This window comes from Bubalus kerabau, chromosome 13 (assembly GCF_029407905.1).
Source record: "Bubalus kerabau isolate K-KA32 ecotype Philippines breed swamp buffalo chromosome 13, PCC_UOA_SB_1v2, whole genome shotgun sequence".
Lineage (NCBI taxonomy): Eukaryota > Metazoa > Chordata > Mammalia > Artiodactyla > Bovidae > Bubalus > Bubalus kerabau.
The window spans coordinates 47,140,020-47,158,022 of NC_073636.1; the positions used below are offsets into that span (position 1 = coordinate 47,140,020).

Consider the following 18,003-nt stretch of genomic DNA (forward strand, 5'->3'; position numbering starts at 1 on the left):
TCTCCAGCCAGGGCCAGGTGAAGAGACCCAGCGGAGGGAAGCAGGAGCAGTGGGTTCCATGGAGGAGGGCGGATGTTGGGCTCCAGCAGGCACTCAAGAGTTCCTTGTCCCCAGGTGTTCCCGGTGACGAGCTCAGGGGCCCCGGTCAGTGAGTACCCCTTCGTGAGGACGGGCTTGCTTGGCTTCGTTGGCCCTGGAGGGCTTGTGTTCGTGGTGGGCAAGATGGACGGGCTTATGGTGGTCAGCGGGCGCAGACACAACGCCGATGACATCGTGGCCACAGCACTGGCTGTGGAACCCATGAAGTTCGTCTACAGGGGAAGGTGGGTGTGCTCTGTGGTTGGTATGGTTCTCCACAGGCTACACTTTTTATATAAAGCTGCAGAAAATTGCTTAAACTAATGGGACTCTGTGTCCTCCTCTGTACATTGAAGCCCCTGAACTCTGTGACTTCTAAGATTCTGTGCAGTTCTTAATGTCCAATTTTATGAAAATTTTCTGAGCCCAATAAATGTATCTTCACTAAATTCTCCAAGTTAAAGAATAATGTCCATTTGAAAGCATATTTTTATTTATTTATTTTTTGAAAAGCATATTTTTAATTAGTAAACTACACAAAAGAACCAAGCATTTATCTTGCTGCAGTTCATTCACCCAAAGGTAACAAATGAGCCATAAACTGCCCGGAAACTGCCTCACGTGGGTTCCTTCTGGGTGGTGTCCCTGATCCCTGCTTGGCACACAGCCAATGCTGGATCACTGACCATGGCTCCTAAGGTTTTGCTGATTTGGAGGAAGTCAGCTGCTCTGGGTTTCGCCCTGCATAGTTTAGCTGGCAGGAGCAGGAAGACGCAGAGCTTTGGGTTGGGTGTAGCCCAGCCACCTTTGTGCAGAGGACCCCCCAGAGGGCCAGTCTGTGCTTCTCCTGAGAGAATCTGGGCTAGCAGAAAACCATCAGCTCCCCAATGGCAAAGTTCTGCTCATTGGGAGAATATTGCTTCGCAGGTACAAACTCAAGATGCAAACTGCAGGGCCCAGTAAGTTTCAGCAGTTTTGATACCTGCACAACTCCTGCTTGTCCTGAGGCTTGAGGCCCATTGCCCAAGCTGCGGCAGGCTGCTTCCACAAGAAGTATGGCAGTCGTCCTCCACCTGCCCCCTGGCTTTGTCAGACTTCTCCCCTGTGCTTTTGTGGGTGAGCGCCTGGGAGTTGGAAGCTGCAGTTTTCCTTTCTCGGGGTGTAGTTGGTGCTGAGAACCCCTGAGCTCTGTGGTCATAGTAGCTGTGAAGCCCTTCATGGCAGGGCCAATCCTCTGTGAGCATCTCCAGCGTGTGCTCACTACCATGTCCTATCTGTATCCACAGAATAGCCGTGTTTTCAGTGACTGTCCTGCACGACGAAAGGATTGTGATTGTGGCTGAGCAGAGGCCAGACTCCACGGAAGAGGACAGCTTCCAGTGGATGAGCAGGGTGCTGCAGGTAGCTCGCGCCTGCCCTGAGCCCCCTCCCTGCTCACGTCATTTTCCCTGTGCCATTGAGTGCTCTGCTTATCCCTCCTTCTGACCACAGACTCATCAGCTACCGAACCTGGGCTCGCCTCCTGGGGCGGGGTGGGGAGCTAAACAGACCCGGCCTAGGGGTCAGAGGTGTGCAGAGCTGCTCCCATTCGCTCGTGGAGTTCGCAGCAGGAGTTCTTGTTACAACCTTGAGAGCGTGCTTTTTTCCTCCCAGTGTCCACTGTCGTGTGTGTGGTGTTCCACACGTGCTCCGTAACCTGTGTGTTCTGCTTGGGTTGGCGACCTGCCCTCCTGACCTCAGTGTCTCCATGATGGGAGCTTCGCGAGTGCTGCATGTACTTCTGCGTGGTGTGCTCTGCACAGTCTTGAGTATTTGCTCCTTGTCTGTTCACTATACCTGCTTCACATGGTTCTTTCTCTTTTGGCTTTCCAGGCAATCGACAGTATACATCAAGTTGGGGTTTATTGTCTGGCCTTGGTTCCAGCAAACACCCTCCCCAAAACCCCACTCGGAGGCATCCATTTGTCCGAAACGAAGCAGCTCTTCCTGGAGGGCTCACTTCACCCCTGCAATGTCCTCATGTGTCCCCACACGTGCGTTACAAACCTGCCTAAGCCTCGGCAGAAGCAACCAGGTACGTCTGAAGGGCTGTGAGGGCCTGAGGTGGTCCTGGGTCTGGGCCAGGGCCACACAGACCCCGTTCTCAGCCTTCCTCTTCTCCAGTCTCTGGTTATACACTCTGGCAGGTCAGCCTCCTCCTGAACACTGTCTTGCTGCCACATGTGGGAAGAAGGTAGTGGAGTCCAGGCCCAGGGCGAGGGCCACAGGGGAAGGAGAGGTGCTGGTAGTTACCCGAGCCCAGCCTCCCTGGCAGGTGTCAAACCTCCTTGAGGACTCTGGCAAAGCACCTCTCAGGGTCACCGCTCCTTCCCATAGACATTAGAATAAAGCCTGCAAACCTGTTCCATAACTTACAGCCCTTGGAGCCTGTGAGGAGTTCTGCAGCTTCATTTGTGGTGTCCTCATGATGCTGAACATTTGTCTGCTGCTTTACAGTTTAGGGAAAGTGAAAGTTGCTCAGTTGTGTCCGACTCTTTGCAACCCCATGGGCTGTATAGTCCGTGGAATTCTCCAGGCCAGAATACTGGAGTGGATAGCCTTTCCCTTCTCCAAGGGATCTACCCAACCCAGGGGTCGAACCCAGGTATCCTGGATTGCAGGCGGATTCTTTACCAGCTGAGCCACAAGGGAAGCCCAAGAATACTGGAGTGGGTAGCCTATCTCTTCTCCAGCGGATCTTCCCTTCCCAGAAATCAAACCGGGGTCTCCTGCATTGCAGGCAGATTCTTTACCAACTAAGCTATCAGGGAACATGTAATTATAAGCCATCTGACTTGCTCCATCTAGCAACGATTATGCTCTTTAAGGTGGCACCCAGTTACCAATGAAGAGGAATTTATTGCAAGAATGTGGTGCTAGTATAGTGATGGAAAGCCCCCAGCCCCCAGGCTTGACATGCAAACAGACCAGGGGGGCGGCTGGGCGAGCCCAAGGGGTGTTAGAACGACGAGTAGCAGGCCTGGCACAAGCTGCCCACGCCTCCACACATTGCTGGTATTAACCTGACTCATCCTCTTGGAGTCTTAAGGAGTGGGCGTTCCTGTCTCCATTTTATAAGGAAATGAGATCATGCCACAGAGGGGTTCAGGAACTAACCCAAGGCTGTAGGGCCAGAGTATTGGAGAGACAGACCCAGGCCTGATGCTCTTTGCTCCACTGATGAAGCATGGCGGGGCCGAGATCACAACAAGTCAGCTAGAGATAGTTGACAGGCCCTGGGTATAGCGCAGTGGCGGTAGACATAGGAACCAGGCCACCTCCAGAAGCGAGCTTGATGCAGTGAGAGTGAGCAGCCTCTCCAGATTCAGGTGAGGACACCGGTGCTGCAGGAGGAACGGGTCACCCACTGGCTGACCACCACCCTCTGCCAGCAGAGTAGCCTGTGGGGCCGGGCTGGGACTCCCATGTTAGAGCTTATATCCTCCTTGAAAGAGCACACAAGGCCTTAGCTCTCACTGCTTTTCGGGCACCTTAGGTTGGCATTTACCAGTAATCTTTCTCTAAAGTTTTCTAGTATTCTCAGATTCCTTATTAATGTTCTTCCTCTCTTTTTTTCCTCTTGCCTCCGTTTTGTTGTTTCGACCCCTGTTTATGGTATGGAGGGTAGAGTTATTTCCCAGTGAAGCACCCACTTCTTCACATCCTGTGGGCACTGGCTTTGGGTGGCCAGCCAAGAAAGACACACGGCACAGCCCTTCATGAGCATGAGAAATGGATGGGGAAAAAGCCTGGCATGTTTTTACTGAATGGACAAGAGTTTCTGGGCTCCCCAGGGAGGCTTCACTCACTGAGCCTCCCTCTCCCTCCTCTAACCCTGTTCATTCCTGGACACCTTGACGTGGTGTCCTGGCCTCCAGTGGGCCCAGGTGCTGGGACACAGTTGGTGGCCAGAGTTCAAGACAGATGCTTAGGATGAAGGATCGCTGGTAAATGCATGACCACTGCAGGGCTGCAGTACTCAGATGTCGCTGGATGACTGGGAACTCTGGACAGGGAAGTGTGACCCCATGAGTGGGCTCTGAGAACCGGCTGGTCACCTGCCTCTCGGGGCACTGAGTAGTGCCAGGGCATCCACACCACTCTGAAGCAACGCGGAAGGCACAGCTTCATGTAACTGGCAGTTTTAAGGAAGGATGCTCTAATAGTATCTGGTGTCTCTCATCTGTTCTTGTTAAATAATGAAGGTTATGTGGCTCTCTGTCATCAAAAAGCTAGTTTTTTCCAGCAAAATACTGAATGCCCTTCACCAGCGAACAAAGGCAGTGGCCTGGGAGGGTGCTTAGGGGAGATGCTGAAAGCTTTATTTCTGTGCCCCCTCACTTGAGATTTGCTCCTGTTTGTCTTTGTTTTCATGGTAGTGACTTACTTGAAACCCTGTTCTAATCAGGTTTTTCAAAGTCACATCTTTGAAAGGAAATTAGAGTAAGCTCCTTCCTGAAGTGGGAAGTCATATTTTCAGGAACTTCGCTCGTGTCCTACCTCATGTGTCTCCCTCATGTGCGTGCTGTTGCTGCTTTGCAGAGATCGGCCCTGCCTCTGTGATGGTGGGGAACCTGGTGTCTGGGAAGAGGATCGCACAGGCCAGTGGCAGAGACTTGGGCCAGATAGAAGACAATGACCAGGCCCGGAAGGTGAGAGCTTGCCCGGTTCCTCTCCACTCCTGCCCAGATGCTGTGTCACAGGTGTTACCGACTCCCACTTGCCCTCTCTGCCACCCCAGTGTTCGCAATGATGGCCTTTCTTCCTGTCTCCCTGCAAGACCCTCCTGTAATCTTGTAAGGAAAGCGTGTTTGCTGGGGTGCAGTGTTTTAGGACCCCTCACGTGGCACAGAAATGGGTAGGTGATGCAGCCCATGACCAGCAGGCCTGAAACCAGCATCTGCAGTCCCTATCCTGTCTTGGTGTTCCCTGCACACTTGTTCCTGGTTACCCACCAGCCCTGGCTGGACACTCACACTGCCTCACGGCCACCTTATAGTGAGGTTTCCAGTCCTTGGATCTTTGCAGTTCAAGGAAGTGTCAATTCAAAACCCAGGTTTAAAAGCCAGACATTCTTAAAGCAGCATTGGGAGTTGTAGGAGGAATATTTGGGCCCCACTCCACATAAGCACTAGACACACGGTTTGTCCCACACAGCTGCAAGTCCCCGTTATAGCATTCAGCTGGAGAACTCCGGTGATTCACCAAAAGGTGGCCCCACTTTGTGTGGGCTCCAAGGAAATATGACAAAATCAGCCATTTAAGATGTTGCTAGTCTGGTAACATGTAGTAACATGTTCAAAGAAAGTACTTGATGAGCATGTTCCACACCTCACACTGCATTTCTGTCATAAAATGGATTAAATGTGGCGATTGCTGTGTCGGTGTCATGAAACAGGGCTGTCCTTGTTACTGCAGACATGTTAGTGAGTACATGTGATCTGTGTGATCTCAGGGCTGTTGCATGCCTTCAGAGTTGACCACTGTAAACACAGCAAATTTAAGAGAGCCCATTTTTGAAACAGAGTAGATCTGAGTCTATCATTGCAGCCCCCAGAAATCATTGTTACAACTTGTGGAAGCCCCAGGAGAAGGGATGTTTCTGTGTCGACTACTCTGTCTATAAGGGGAATGGCATCTTCCCATCCTTGGGCAGATTTCAGAGGCCTTCCCTCGTGGTGGCACGGCCCCAGCCCTCCAACTGCTGGGTCTGAATCAGGCACAGTGAATTCCAGTCACTGCCAGGAAAGCATTGTAAATGCCTGATTATCCTGTTGATTATATTTGTCAGAGATTATCCTCTCCCGACTTCAGGCACTGACAGACCCTACTGTTAGATGCTGAGGCCAGCCCAAATGCCCAGGATGGTCTGGACCTAACAGCTGTGCTCTGTTCCAGTTCCTGTTCCTCTCGGAGGTCCTGCAGTGGAGGGCGCAGACCACCCCTGACCACGTGCTGTACACGCTGCTCAACTGTAGGGTGAGGCCCCACCCGTGTACCCTGGTGTTGCCTGTGTGCGCCATGATTTCATGCTGCTGTTCCATACTCTCCACTCAAACCTTTCTCCGTCTTACCTGAATCCTTTTGTTTGTTTGTTGCTATTTTGATTGAGACCTTTTACCTAAGAAAGGTCACTTTTTAATATAAGGGTTTGAGTGTGCGTGTGTGCGTGTGTGCGTGTGTGTGTGTGTACATGTGCTTAGTCGCTCGGTTGTGTCTGACTCTGCAACCGTTTGGACTATAGCCCTCCAGGCTCCTCTCTCCATGGGATTGTTCAGGCAAGAATACTGGAGTGAGTTGCCATTTCCTCCTCCAGGGGATCTTCCCAACTCAGGGATCGAACCCATGTCTCCTGTGTCTTCTGCATTGCAGGCAGATTGTTTACCTGCTGAGCCATCAGTTGTATATATACACACATACATTTATGTATGTATATATTTATGTACTTATATATATACACACACATATATATAGCATGTGTGTATATATACACATATATTTGTGTATGTATATATTTTAGCAATATTTTTGCAGTATCTCCCCCTAAATGAGTGGAGAATGTCTACAATAGAGAATAGTTGTGGATCTGAGAGGTATTTATGTTTCTTTTTATTATTTAACTACCTTTTTTTTTTTTTTTTGGTAAAAAGTCATGTTTTAGTTATAGGCTTTCATTCTTAGGAGTGAAAATAATTTTTGTAGTTAAGGTTCATATTTACGTTTCTCATTAGAAAAGTAAGTCATCAGATTGTGCTCCATAATAGTACTTAAGAGTAAGGCCTTAAATGCACAAGCAAATAGTACAAACAATGAGCAGTAAATGCAGAAGTCTTAAAATACACCTGTTTTTGTTTACTCTGGAAATAAAGCCTGAAAACTAGATTTAGTTAGGTCCTCTTGACTAGTGTGGATGCTTGCAACTTTTAAGACATTATAGCTCTTCAAAGATGCAAAATATCACAATCTTTGTGCACAAAGGTGCCTCTTGTCACTTAGAGCAATCAGTTAAGGACAGTGAAAGGAAATGCCAACAATGTAAGTCCCTCCCTAAATCTCTAAGTTGGACATCCAGCTGCAGACCAGTTTTGCAGTGATTTAGTTTGTAGAAGTACCTCTGGTCCTCCTGTGACTCTGCTCATCTTGGCCCTGCATGCTGAGCTGACCTCAGCAGTTCTTGTTCACTGTGTCTGTTCAGACCGACCCCAGGAAGAGCCTTAGAAAGCCCTCCCGCTCCCCAGCTTCTGTGAGGAACGCTTGCTGTCCCTGCCGTTTGGTGCCTACACTTGGACCCTCTTCGTAGGATTAAGTCTCTTGGCTCAGGGCCCATCGGTGCACATGGGGCATGAGCCCAGGGATACGGTTACCAGGAGCCTTGTGTCTGATCTGAAGCCAGCCTGCCTGCTGCGTTCATCTTTCTCCCTTGGCTCTGCCTCAGCCTGTAAACACAGATAAGACTTCTTTTCTGGCACTGGTGCCTGGTTGTGTCCCAGTTACTCTGTAATCATTGCTTCTGACTTTCTTTGTCCTCTGCCCTGGCATTTCTCCTGGAGACTGTTGGTGACTCCTTTTTTTCTGTAGCATCTCTTGTGGTGTCTGGTGGTTCCCAGCAGCACCTCCAGAGGGGCCACTGGAGCTGGAGCCTTATCCAGCCTGGCCTTAGCTTCGGGAGGGACTCCTCTTCGGAGCCTCTTCCCTGAGCTCCCTGAGGGTGACCCTTCCAGAGCTCTGGGTGAGAGGAAGTTTCATTGCTGTCACAGACACAAAGATTCAGAAATGATTTGGTTGTATTGGTAGACTGTAGTCCTGTCAGCAGGAGGAAACAGCTGGTCCAGCTACGTGTCACTTGGGGGCTGGCAGTGTGCTGGACAGGTCAACTGTGTCCCCATTCCCAGATCGTGAGTTCACAGTCCTTTGCTATGGCCAGACACGAGGTCATTGGGGAAATGTGTTCACCAGAAATGAGTCATATTCTCGAAGGGGTGAGTTGTGGAGGTCAAGCCCATGTGTAAGCTTACTTCAGGTCAGCGTGGGGACAGCATGGCCCATGGTAGTAGCCTTCCTTCAGACAGGAGGCCTGCCTTCCTTCTGTCTCCCAGGCCTTCTGATGTGGCGGCAGCTACATCCACAGAGCTGGATGGGTCAGCAGGGAGTTGGTGTCTGCGCTCATCCCCGTCCTCCCAGAGCCCTGTGCGCACTCAGCACAGGTGTTCAATCTGAACCGCAGGTCAGGAGCATCTTCTCCATGGCGGTCACAATGGAATTTCCATTCACCCAGCCTTCTAGCTCGGCACCATCCAGTAGAAATCAGCACAAGCCAAATGCACAGTTTAATATTTTCTGAAAGCAAAATTTTGAAAAGGTGAGAAGAAACAGCTAAAATTCATTCTAATGATATGTTTTGCTCAATATCCCTAAATATTGTCCTTCCAATGTGGGGCCTCAGGCCGCTTCCAGGCATCCTCCATTCCGGACGGCCCCTCAGTTGTTGCAGGTCCCAGCTGCGTCGTGCCACCTGTTTACTGCCCACAGCACTTATTTGTATGCCCTCCTCCACAGCATCGTAGTCCATAGTGTCCGAGCTGTTGTGCTAGGCTTGTAGGCAGAAGTGAGGATTCGATTCACTGCAAATGGGGAAGGACTTATGTTCTTGGAACTTACATACAAAGAGCATCTGTTACTTTTTAAAGAAAAACACCAGCCAACGCCTTTACCTTTTTTTACATTTTAAAATGTAAATCATTTTTGGCTTTTTCTTCATTCCTGAGTATGTTTTTATTTGTCATTATTTAATTTAATGTAAAACTTTGCAGTGGTGCCATGTTTACAGTTACCTACACTGAAATCGTTGTCTTCAGAGTAGCAACTGGGTGGTGGATCATCCTGCATTGCCGTTTTGTCATGATACCAGCCAAGACCTCTTTCACGGAAAGTCAGCCCTAATTTTCTGTGATGTACCTTTTCCTAGAACCTTCTTATGCGGTGGGTTTCTGTACTGAAAACCCACCTTTTTCCATGAATGTTGATGAGGATGCCAGCTAACCATTGACCTGAAGATAAATGGCGTTTTGTTTTTTGTCACAGTGAGCGCTTTGGAAAATGAAATGCGTGATTGAAAATTAGCTTTTCTCCTGAGGTGAAGGGCCCCATGACAAGTGATGTTGCATGGTGTGGGGCTGGCCAAAACCTGTGTCCTGTGATACTCTCTCAATGTTGAGCCTGCAAGCAGAGACCTGGGGGGAAGGCTATGTTGGGCGTATTGGCACCAGCTTGCCACGAGGGGCCCCAGGTCTGGTGTAAACCCTGTGGGTGAGAAAGGGTATTTTGAAGCAGTGGCGAAGATTGCTGAAGGACAGAATGCAAGTAAATCTCACCATTTTGAAGCATCTGGAGATGGATGTTCTCAGAACCAGTGTCAGAGCGTTCAGCTACTCGTGAGTCATCGGTGCTTCTAGCATATAGGCTTTGTTATGTGACAGGAAAGCTGATACTGATAGGGGATCAGTGCTGGCTCTTTGGATAACTCAAAGAAGAGCAGTTGAAAGAGTTTAACAGCTCAATCCCAGAATGCTCGCTTCTTAAGATAAGACCTGCTGATGGACCAGCACAGGCAGCAGGGTGGTGGCGGGAGTCCCCAGTTGGTACTGCCGCCCCGCCAGCAACTCCACTGGTCCCGGCCACAGCCAGGAGTGCAGTGCTGGCGTTCCTCCAGGACAGCTGGCATGCAAGCATGGGGGCTCAGGGTGGGGGGTGGGGGGTGGTGGTGTGGGCCTCACCTCGGTGTACTGGGGGCTGGTGCCCCATCTTCACTTTGAAGAGCTCGCAGGACTATTGGGTGAAGAGGGATATGTTTTGGTTCATGTGCACACATGTGTTGCACAGGAATGATTGCTCAGAGGACTGGTCCAGCTGCGAAGGCACCAGTTCTCAGATTTCAGCTGGTCCCAGACACCAGCCTCATAGGTCTTTCTATGTTTACCTGGCTTTGCCACATGCTGCTCTCTGGCTCTTCCACTTTCTGTGTCTTTTTCTGTTTATTGTTTAACCTTCCTCACAAGGAAGATGATTAAGGAAAATATTTGGGATGAGAAGGTTCAATTCAGAGAATGGTAAGCATAGCCCCACTGTGGGGGAGGCTGGTCTCAGCAGGAAGGGGCCTGAGCCTGCCTGGCAGCTGTCTAGATGGCCCCCCTTCTCCACCGGCCTATGTGCCCCAGGCCATCAATGATCTTGTGAGTGTTTTGGGCAAATGCTGGCCGCTGGTATATATATCCTTTTAGGGTTCACATCTCACTGGATCCCACACACCCTGTGCAGATGTTCTGCTTGAGTGGCATTTCTAGTGTCTCTTCACACACTTCAAATCACCAGGTCACCCGTATCCTTTAACGGCCCCAAAGATTCTGGTCTCTCCTGTCCACGTTTCTCCTCCCACACAACCAGCTGCTCTCACCACCTCCCTGTGGACAGTCTTCTTCATGTCACTGTCCTTGGAAACTCCCCACCTCAACAGATGCATCAGGCTCCTGGTGCCCACCATCCTGTGTCCAGCTGCAGGGTCTTCCTCACCCAACACTCCTGTCAGGTTTGCACTTAGTGTAAGGAGAGGTCCTTCCCCGGTTCATCCCTTTAAAGTCGGAATTGATGATACAGCAGTTTTTAAATAGCTGTAGACAATGGTCTCCTCTTACCTGGGAATATGTGCAAATAAGTGAATCCTCAAGGGAAGCTTTTTTGGATAAGTTGTATGTTTATAATTTATAGTTTATTCTTGCTTTTATAAATAAAGAGTAAATGTCATGTATTTTGATATCTCTTAGTACCTGTTTTGCTACTGATTTTCATCCTCAGTGTTTTTTAAGGTACTTTTCAATCCAAATGTGTTTATTTGTTCCTGTGTATTTAGAAGTCTACATTAAATGAATTTGACAATTCCCATTTTTCCTTTTGTTTTTTTTTTTTTTTTTTTTTTGGATGGTTGCTTTTCTGGGAGTTGGTTTGTTTGTTTTCTGACCTCCTTGACTTTTGATGTAGTCTTTTTTAAAAACAGTTTCAGTTAGTCCTATTTTTCATAGTTCAGATCCTCCAGATTTATGATTAATTTCTTATTGCCCACGACAATTATACATAAGTCCCCAAATTACTAGATTGATTTTGTTTTATACTTTTAGCTGTTTTTTTCATGTCCAGTAATTGTTTTTTAAATGTTTCTTGTTAATGCAGATGTATCTGGAGTCATCTTTGGTGTTGTACTTCCTAGCTACTGGGGAGGAGAGGAGAGCAGAATGCCAGTGGTGGGTGGTCTTTTGAGGGGGTAACGAAAATGTTTTGAAGCTGGCTGTGGTGGGGGTCACACAACTCTGCAGATACATCCACTTAATTGTACATTTTAAATCAGTGAGTTGTATGGTATACAAAAGGCATCTCAAAGCTGTGATATTAAAAAAACATACCCATTTGTTCTTGTGATACTCAGGGCACAATAGCAAACTCGCTGACGTGTGTCCAGCTGCACAAGCGGGCTGAGAAGATAGCCGTGATGCTGATGGAGAGGGGACACCTGCAGGACGGGGACCACGTCGCCCTGGTCTACCCACCAGGTAAGAAACGGGGTTGTGCAGACCAGCCCGTGCCTGAGGGACCCTGCATCACACCCATTGGTGCTCGATGGCCTTGCTGTATTACCACCAAAATGGGCCCCTACCCCGGCCTGGCTCACAGGGTGGACTGTGTGCTGCGTGCTGTATGACTGATGATAGGGGCACAGACAAATTGGTATTTCAGAGACTTTTGTATCGAACTTTATTAGCTATCTGAGGCAGTTCATTTAATCAGTAGTTAAATACTTGACCACTGAGTGGATAATCAGGAAGTTGAGTTTAAAGACTCCTTAGAGGGGTGACAGCAGTGAAGCCTCTGGGCTGCGTTGGCTTCCTGTGCCTGAGGGAACGGGGCTGCTGGGGGGCTGTCCCTGAAGTCTGACAGACGCGTGGGGGCGGCCCCGTGCCTGCCTGGCTGCTCCAGCTTGGTTGTCCTGCTGCTGAGTCTCACTGAAGACTGCTCCTCTCTCTGTGCAGGGATAGACCTCATCGCTGCATTCTATGGCTGCCTGTATGCAGGCTGCGTGCCCATCACCGTCCGTCCCCCACACCCACAGAACATCGCCACCACGCTGCCCACCGTGAAGATGATCGTGGAGGTAATGGCTGCCTGCAGGGTCTGGCCCGAGTGCTGGGCTTGTAGACTACAGAGCCTGGGCTCCGGGGCTGGTGAGGGCGTCTGTAGTCCCAGAGGTGGAGGGGGCCCAGCCTCTTTGTTCTAGGAGCTTGCTGTTTTGCTCTGGAATCAAGATAGCAACTTGTGCGTAGAGTTAGGGGCTAGAGAGCAGTTTTGCCACAATGCGTGGGAATCAGATTCACTCCCTAGAGAGGGCACCTCTCTGGACACTGGGTGATTCCCCACCAGGCCAAGGAACAAACCAAGAGGAGTGGGAAAGTCAGACATTTTAATGTTTCTTTCCTCAAGACTGAAAAGCAGCCTGTTCCTTTTTGAAAGTACAGTTTGTTTTAACTTTTTTTGTTTTTGTTTTTGGTGAAGTTTAAGAGGATTAGGATAAGTTTTTCCCCTTAGAGGAGGAACCCCAAGGGGCATCACAAATAAATACTTGTTTGTAGTTGTGTCAGAGGACCTTCAGGGTTGTCACTGTGGCAGTAAGTGCTGAGGCTGTGTGTGGAGAGTGAGCGTTTCTGGAGGATGGGGAGGGTGTGGTGAGAGTGGGTAGTTTGGGTGGTGCTTTCTGAGGTGACGGCCACACAGTTGACACCACTCAGCTCTAGTAATTGCCAGGGCCTCAGTCCGCACGAGCTCTGCTCATGTGGTCTGTGGTCAGATTCCCAGTCACATGGACCTCCGTTGGCCCTGAATGAGGCGGCTGTGCACGCAGCCTACCCTGGAGCTACACAGCTTCCACGTGGTACACAGCTGGCATGCAAGCAGGCATAGTCCCCTGTCCTTTACCCTCCTCCTCTCCGTGCCTTGTTCTCTGACCCTCAGGTGAGCCGTTCTGCCTGTCTGATGACAACACAACTGATCTGTAAATTGTTACGGTCCAGGGAGGCAGCTGCGGCGGTGGATGTCAGGGCCTGGCCCCCTATACTAGACACAGGTTGGTTCTCAAACTCACCAAAAATGTCTGTTTGCTCATCTGCTTTTCCACTAAGTCAGAGATGCTAACAGCTTGTTTTCTTCTCCAGATGATTTGCCAAAGAAGCGGCCTGCCCAGATCTATAAACCTTCCAACCCAGACACTCTAGCTTATCTTGATTTCAGTGTGTCCACAACCGGGATGCTAGCTGGAGTGAAGGTGAGAAACAATCTGAGTAGTGTGCAGTTAGCAGGCCATAGAGCGATGCTTAATTTTCATTCTTACGTGTATAGGGCTCTGGTGGGGCCTGGCATCAAAACACGGAGAGAGGTATATGCATATGTGTGTGTTCTGTTTAAGCTATAAAATGTGTGACCATTTCAGTAGTTAGCTAGGCTGACTGATTCTTTCCAAATGTTCAAACAGTGTTTTTGTGTATAACCACAGCTTCACCAGCCCCTAATAAAGAAACTGCCTATGTTTTCCTTTCTTGCTGGTTCTCAGATCCCAGTATTCTATTATAAAACTCTGTGCACAGGAGTTCCTTGCATTTTTAACACAGGTCTCATTATAACAGGCCAGAATGCTGCTTGTTGCTGTTGCTTTTTCCCATCAAAAAAGGGAACTAGTACATGTGTCACCTGAATTAGGACTCTCCTAGGTTAGGCAGGGTCCTCATCAAGATACCGTTGAGTTCTCTAGCCTCAGGAAGCCCTGCACCTATTATTCGTCTGCTTGCTGAGCTTGCATAATTGTCAGTTCTCTTGCTTGACTTTTTTTTCCAATTTTGTATTCGTAGTAAAATACATGTAACATACACTTACCACTTAACCAATTCAAGTGTGTGGTTCAGTGGTATTAAATTCATTCACAGTTCTGTGCTGCTCTCAGCAGCACTCACCTCCATAACTCATCTTCTAAACTGAGACTCGACCCTACCTGCCAGCTTTCTGTCTCTGCAATTTTGACTGTTCTAGTACCTTGTTTGCAGTCCATGGGGTCGCTAAGAGTCAGACACAACTGAGCAACTTCACTTTCACTTTTCGCTTTCATGCATTGAAGAAGGAAATGGCAATCCACTCCAGTATTCTTGCCTGGAGGAATCTCAGGGATAGGGGAGCCTGGTGGGCTGTCGTCTTTGGGGTCGCACAGAGTCGGACACGACTGAAGTGACTTAGCAGCAGCAGCAGTACCATGTTTACGTAGAATCATACAATATATGTCTTCCTGTGTCTGACTTATTTCACTTAGCATAGTTTCTTCAAGGTTCATCCATGTTGAAGTATATATCAAAATTCCTTTTTAAGGTTGCGTTAAGATTTCACTGTATGTGTTTACCACATTTTGCTTATCCATTCATTTTTCAATGGATACTTGAGTTGCTTTCACATTTTAGCTATTGTGAATCATGCTGCATTGAGCATGGGGTGTATAAATATCTCTTTGAAACATGGCCTTTAACTCTTTAAAATATATATCCAGGAGTTGAATTGTTGGGTCAAAGGGTAATTTTATTTTTATTTTGGAGGGAATTATCATACTCTTTTCTACAGTAGCTGTCCCACTTTACCTTCTCACCAATGATGCACAAAGTTTCCAGTTTCTCTACATTCTTGCCAACACTTGGAATTTATTTTCTGTTGGTTTTTCTCTTTTGAATGTCTTCTTTTTCTGTGGCTGAGCCTCATGGCTTGTAGGATCTTGGTTGCCTGACCAGCGATTGAACCTGGGCCATGGCAGTGAAAATCTGGAACCCTGATGATTAAATCACAAGGGAACTCCCTGGGCATTTCCTTTTTGTTTGTTTGTTTGTTTGAAGTGGCCTTCCTAATGTATGTGAGGTAGATCACACTGTAATTTTGATTTGCATTTCTCTGAGGATTAATGATACTGAGCACCTTTTGGTATGTATTCTTTGGAGAAATGTTTATTCAACTCCTTTGCTGATTTTGAATTGATAGTTTTCTTATTGGTGTTGAGTTTTAGAAGTTCTCTGATACCCTTATCAGTTACATGCAGATATTCTGTCCCATTCTTTGAGTCGCCCTTTTACTCTATGTAAGTGTTAGTTGCTCAGTCGTGCCCGACTCTTTGCGACCCCATGAACTGCAGCTCACCAGGCTCCTCTGTCCATGGGATTTTCCAGGTAAGGATACTGGAGTGGGTTGCCATTTCCTTCTCCAAGGGATCTTCCCAACCCAGGGACTGAACTCTGGTCTCCTGCACCGCAGGCAGATTCTTTACCGACTGAGCTACAAGGGAAGCCTCTTTTACTCTATGGATAGTGCCTTTTGATGCAGAAAATTGTTTAGTTTTCATGAAGTCTAATTTTGACTGTTGTTTTTTTTTTAACCAGTGCCTTTGGTGTCCTATCCAAGAAAGCATTTCCAAATCCAGTGTAGTGAACTTTTGTCCCATGTCCCATGTTTTCTTCTATAAGTTGTATTGTTTTAGGTCTTAAATTTAGAACTTTGATCCATTTTCTGTTAATTTTGTTTATGGTATTAGGTTAAGAGTGTAGCTTAATTCTTTTGCATGTGGATATCCAGTTTTCCAAGCACCATTTGTTGAAAGGACTGTCCTTTCCCCATTGAATGGTCTTGGCATTCTTATCAAAAATACGTTTGATCACCCCCACTTAGTTAGCATCATGCTCGAGAGTGAGAGGTTGAAAGATTTCCAGAGAAAAGGCAAGATTTCTTCTAAGATCAGGAAGCCACTCTTATTCAGTATAGTGTTGTAAGTCCTAAGCAGAGAAATTAGGCAAGAAAAAGAAATACAAGGCATCTAAGTTGGGAAAGGAAGAATTAAAATTGTCACTATTTGCAGATGACATGATGCTTTGTAGAGAAAACACTAAAAACTCCACCGAAAACTTACAATAAATAATTCAGTAAAGTACAAGATAACAAAATCAATACAGAGAAATCTGTTGTGTTTCTGTACACTAATAATAAAATAGCAGAAAGAGAAATTAAGGAAACAGTTTTATTTACAACTGCATCAAAAAGAATACCTAGGAATAAATTTAACCAAGGAAGTAAAGGATCTGTATACTGAAAACTGTAAAATATTGATGGAATAAATTGAAAAGGACAAATGAAAGATATTCCATACTTTTGGATTGGAATAATTAATATTGTTATAATGTCTATACTACCCAAAGCAATCTACAGGTTCGTTGCAGTCCCTATCAAAATTCCAGTGGCATTTTTCACAGAAATAGAACAAACTATTCTAAAAATTAGTGTGAAACCACAAAAGACCCAAATAGCCAAAGCCATCTTGGAAAAGATCAGAGCTGGAGGCATCATGCTCACTGACATTATAAGGCTACAGTAATGCCAACAGTATGGTACTGGTACAAAAACAGACACAAAGACCAGTGACATAGAATAGCCTAGAAATAAACCCACATATAATGTTAACTTGTTTATGGCAAAGGAGCCAAGAATATGTGATGGGAAAGGACAGACTTTTAAGTAAATGTGCTTGGAGGATTGGACAGCCACATGCTAAAGAATGAAACTGGAACAATTTTCTGCACCTGTAAAAATGAACTCAAAGTGAATTAAAGACTTGAACATAAGACCTGAAACCATAACTCTCCTAGGAGAAAACATAGGGGTCAGCTCCTAGACATTGGTCTTGGAGATTTTAGTTTGACATCAATAGCAAAGGAAATAAAAGTTAAGCAAGTGGAACTACATCAAACCAAAAGCTTTTGCACAGCAAAGGAAACCAACCAATGAAAAGGCAACCTAGCGAACGGGAGGAAATATTTGCAAACCACATATTGATAATGGGTTAATACCCAAAATATGTAAAGAACCCATACAACTTAACAGCAGAAAAACAATTGCTTAAAAATGGGCAGGGGATGTAAATAGACATTTTTCTGAAAAAGATATACAGATGGACAACAGGTATAAGAAAATATGCTCAGCATCACTAATCATCAGGGAAATGCAAATGAAAACCACAGTGAGCTATCCCTTCACACTTGTCAGGATGGCCATCATCAAAAAGACAAGAGATAACATGTTGATGAGGGTGTGGAGAAAGAGAAGCCCTTGTGCACTGTTGGTGGAAATGTAACCTGGTGTAGCCACTATGAAAAACAGTATAGAGGTTCCTCAAAGAGTTAAAAATAAAACTACCATATTATCCAAAAATTCCACTTCTGGGTATTGATCTGAAGAAAATAAAAACACTAACTCAGAAAGATGTCTGCACCCCAGTGTTCATAGAGCATTATTTTACAATAGCCAAGATATGGAAACAATATCAGTGTCCGTTGGCAGATGAATGGATAAGAAAAATGAGACATGCCTGCCCACTCACCCACACCATCTGTAAGCACACAGTGCAGTATAATTCAGCCATTAGAAAGAAGGAAATTCTGCCATTTGTAACAACATGGGTGAACCTGAAGGACATCATGCTAAGTCAGAAAGACAAATGCTATGTGATCTCACTTATATGTGAAATATTTTTTTTTAAAAACCAAGCTCATAGAGAAAACAGATTGATGATGGGCAAAAACAGGTGCAGGGAGCCAAAAGGTACAGGCTTCCGGTTATAAATAAGGGCTGTGGATGTATTGTACAGCATGGAAATGGTAGTTAATAGTGTACTGTGTTGCGTACTTGGAAGTTGGTAAGAGAGTAAATCTTAGTAGCGCTCTTCATTAGACTTACTGTGGTGATCATTTTGTAAGACATACACATATATATGTTGTGTAC

At 46.8% G+C, this 18,003-nt stretch overlaps 1 protein-coding gene across 8 annotated transcripts in view; it reads left to right on the plus strand.

Moving 5' to 3' along the window:
* DIP2C (disco interacting protein 2 homolog C) overlaps positions 1 to 18,003 on the plus strand; it is a 310,450-nt gene that overhangs the window by 237,526 nt on the left and 54,921 nt on the right. For all 8 annotated transcript variants that reach the window (XM_055544182.1, XM_055544184.1, XM_055544187.1 and 5 more), the window contains 9 exons: positions 115 to 323; positions 1,365 to 1,479; positions 1,951 to 2,152; positions 4,660 to 4,769; positions 6,016 to 6,096; positions 11,591 to 11,714; positions 12,192 to 12,313; positions 13,168 to 13,279; positions 13,368 to 13,477. In XM_055544182.1, the coding sequence (XP_055400157.1) occupies positions 115 to 323; positions 1,365 to 1,479; positions 1,951 to 2,152; positions 4,660 to 4,769; positions 6,016 to 6,096; positions 11,591 to 11,714; positions 12,192 to 12,313; positions 13,168 to 13,279; positions 13,368 to 13,477 (1,185 nt within the window). The remainder of the gene's footprint in view (positions 1 to 114; positions 324 to 1,364; positions 1,480 to 1,950; positions 2,153 to 4,659; positions 4,770 to 6,015; positions 6,097 to 11,590; positions 11,715 to 12,191; positions 12,314 to 13,167; positions 13,280 to 13,367; positions 13,478 to 18,003) is intronic.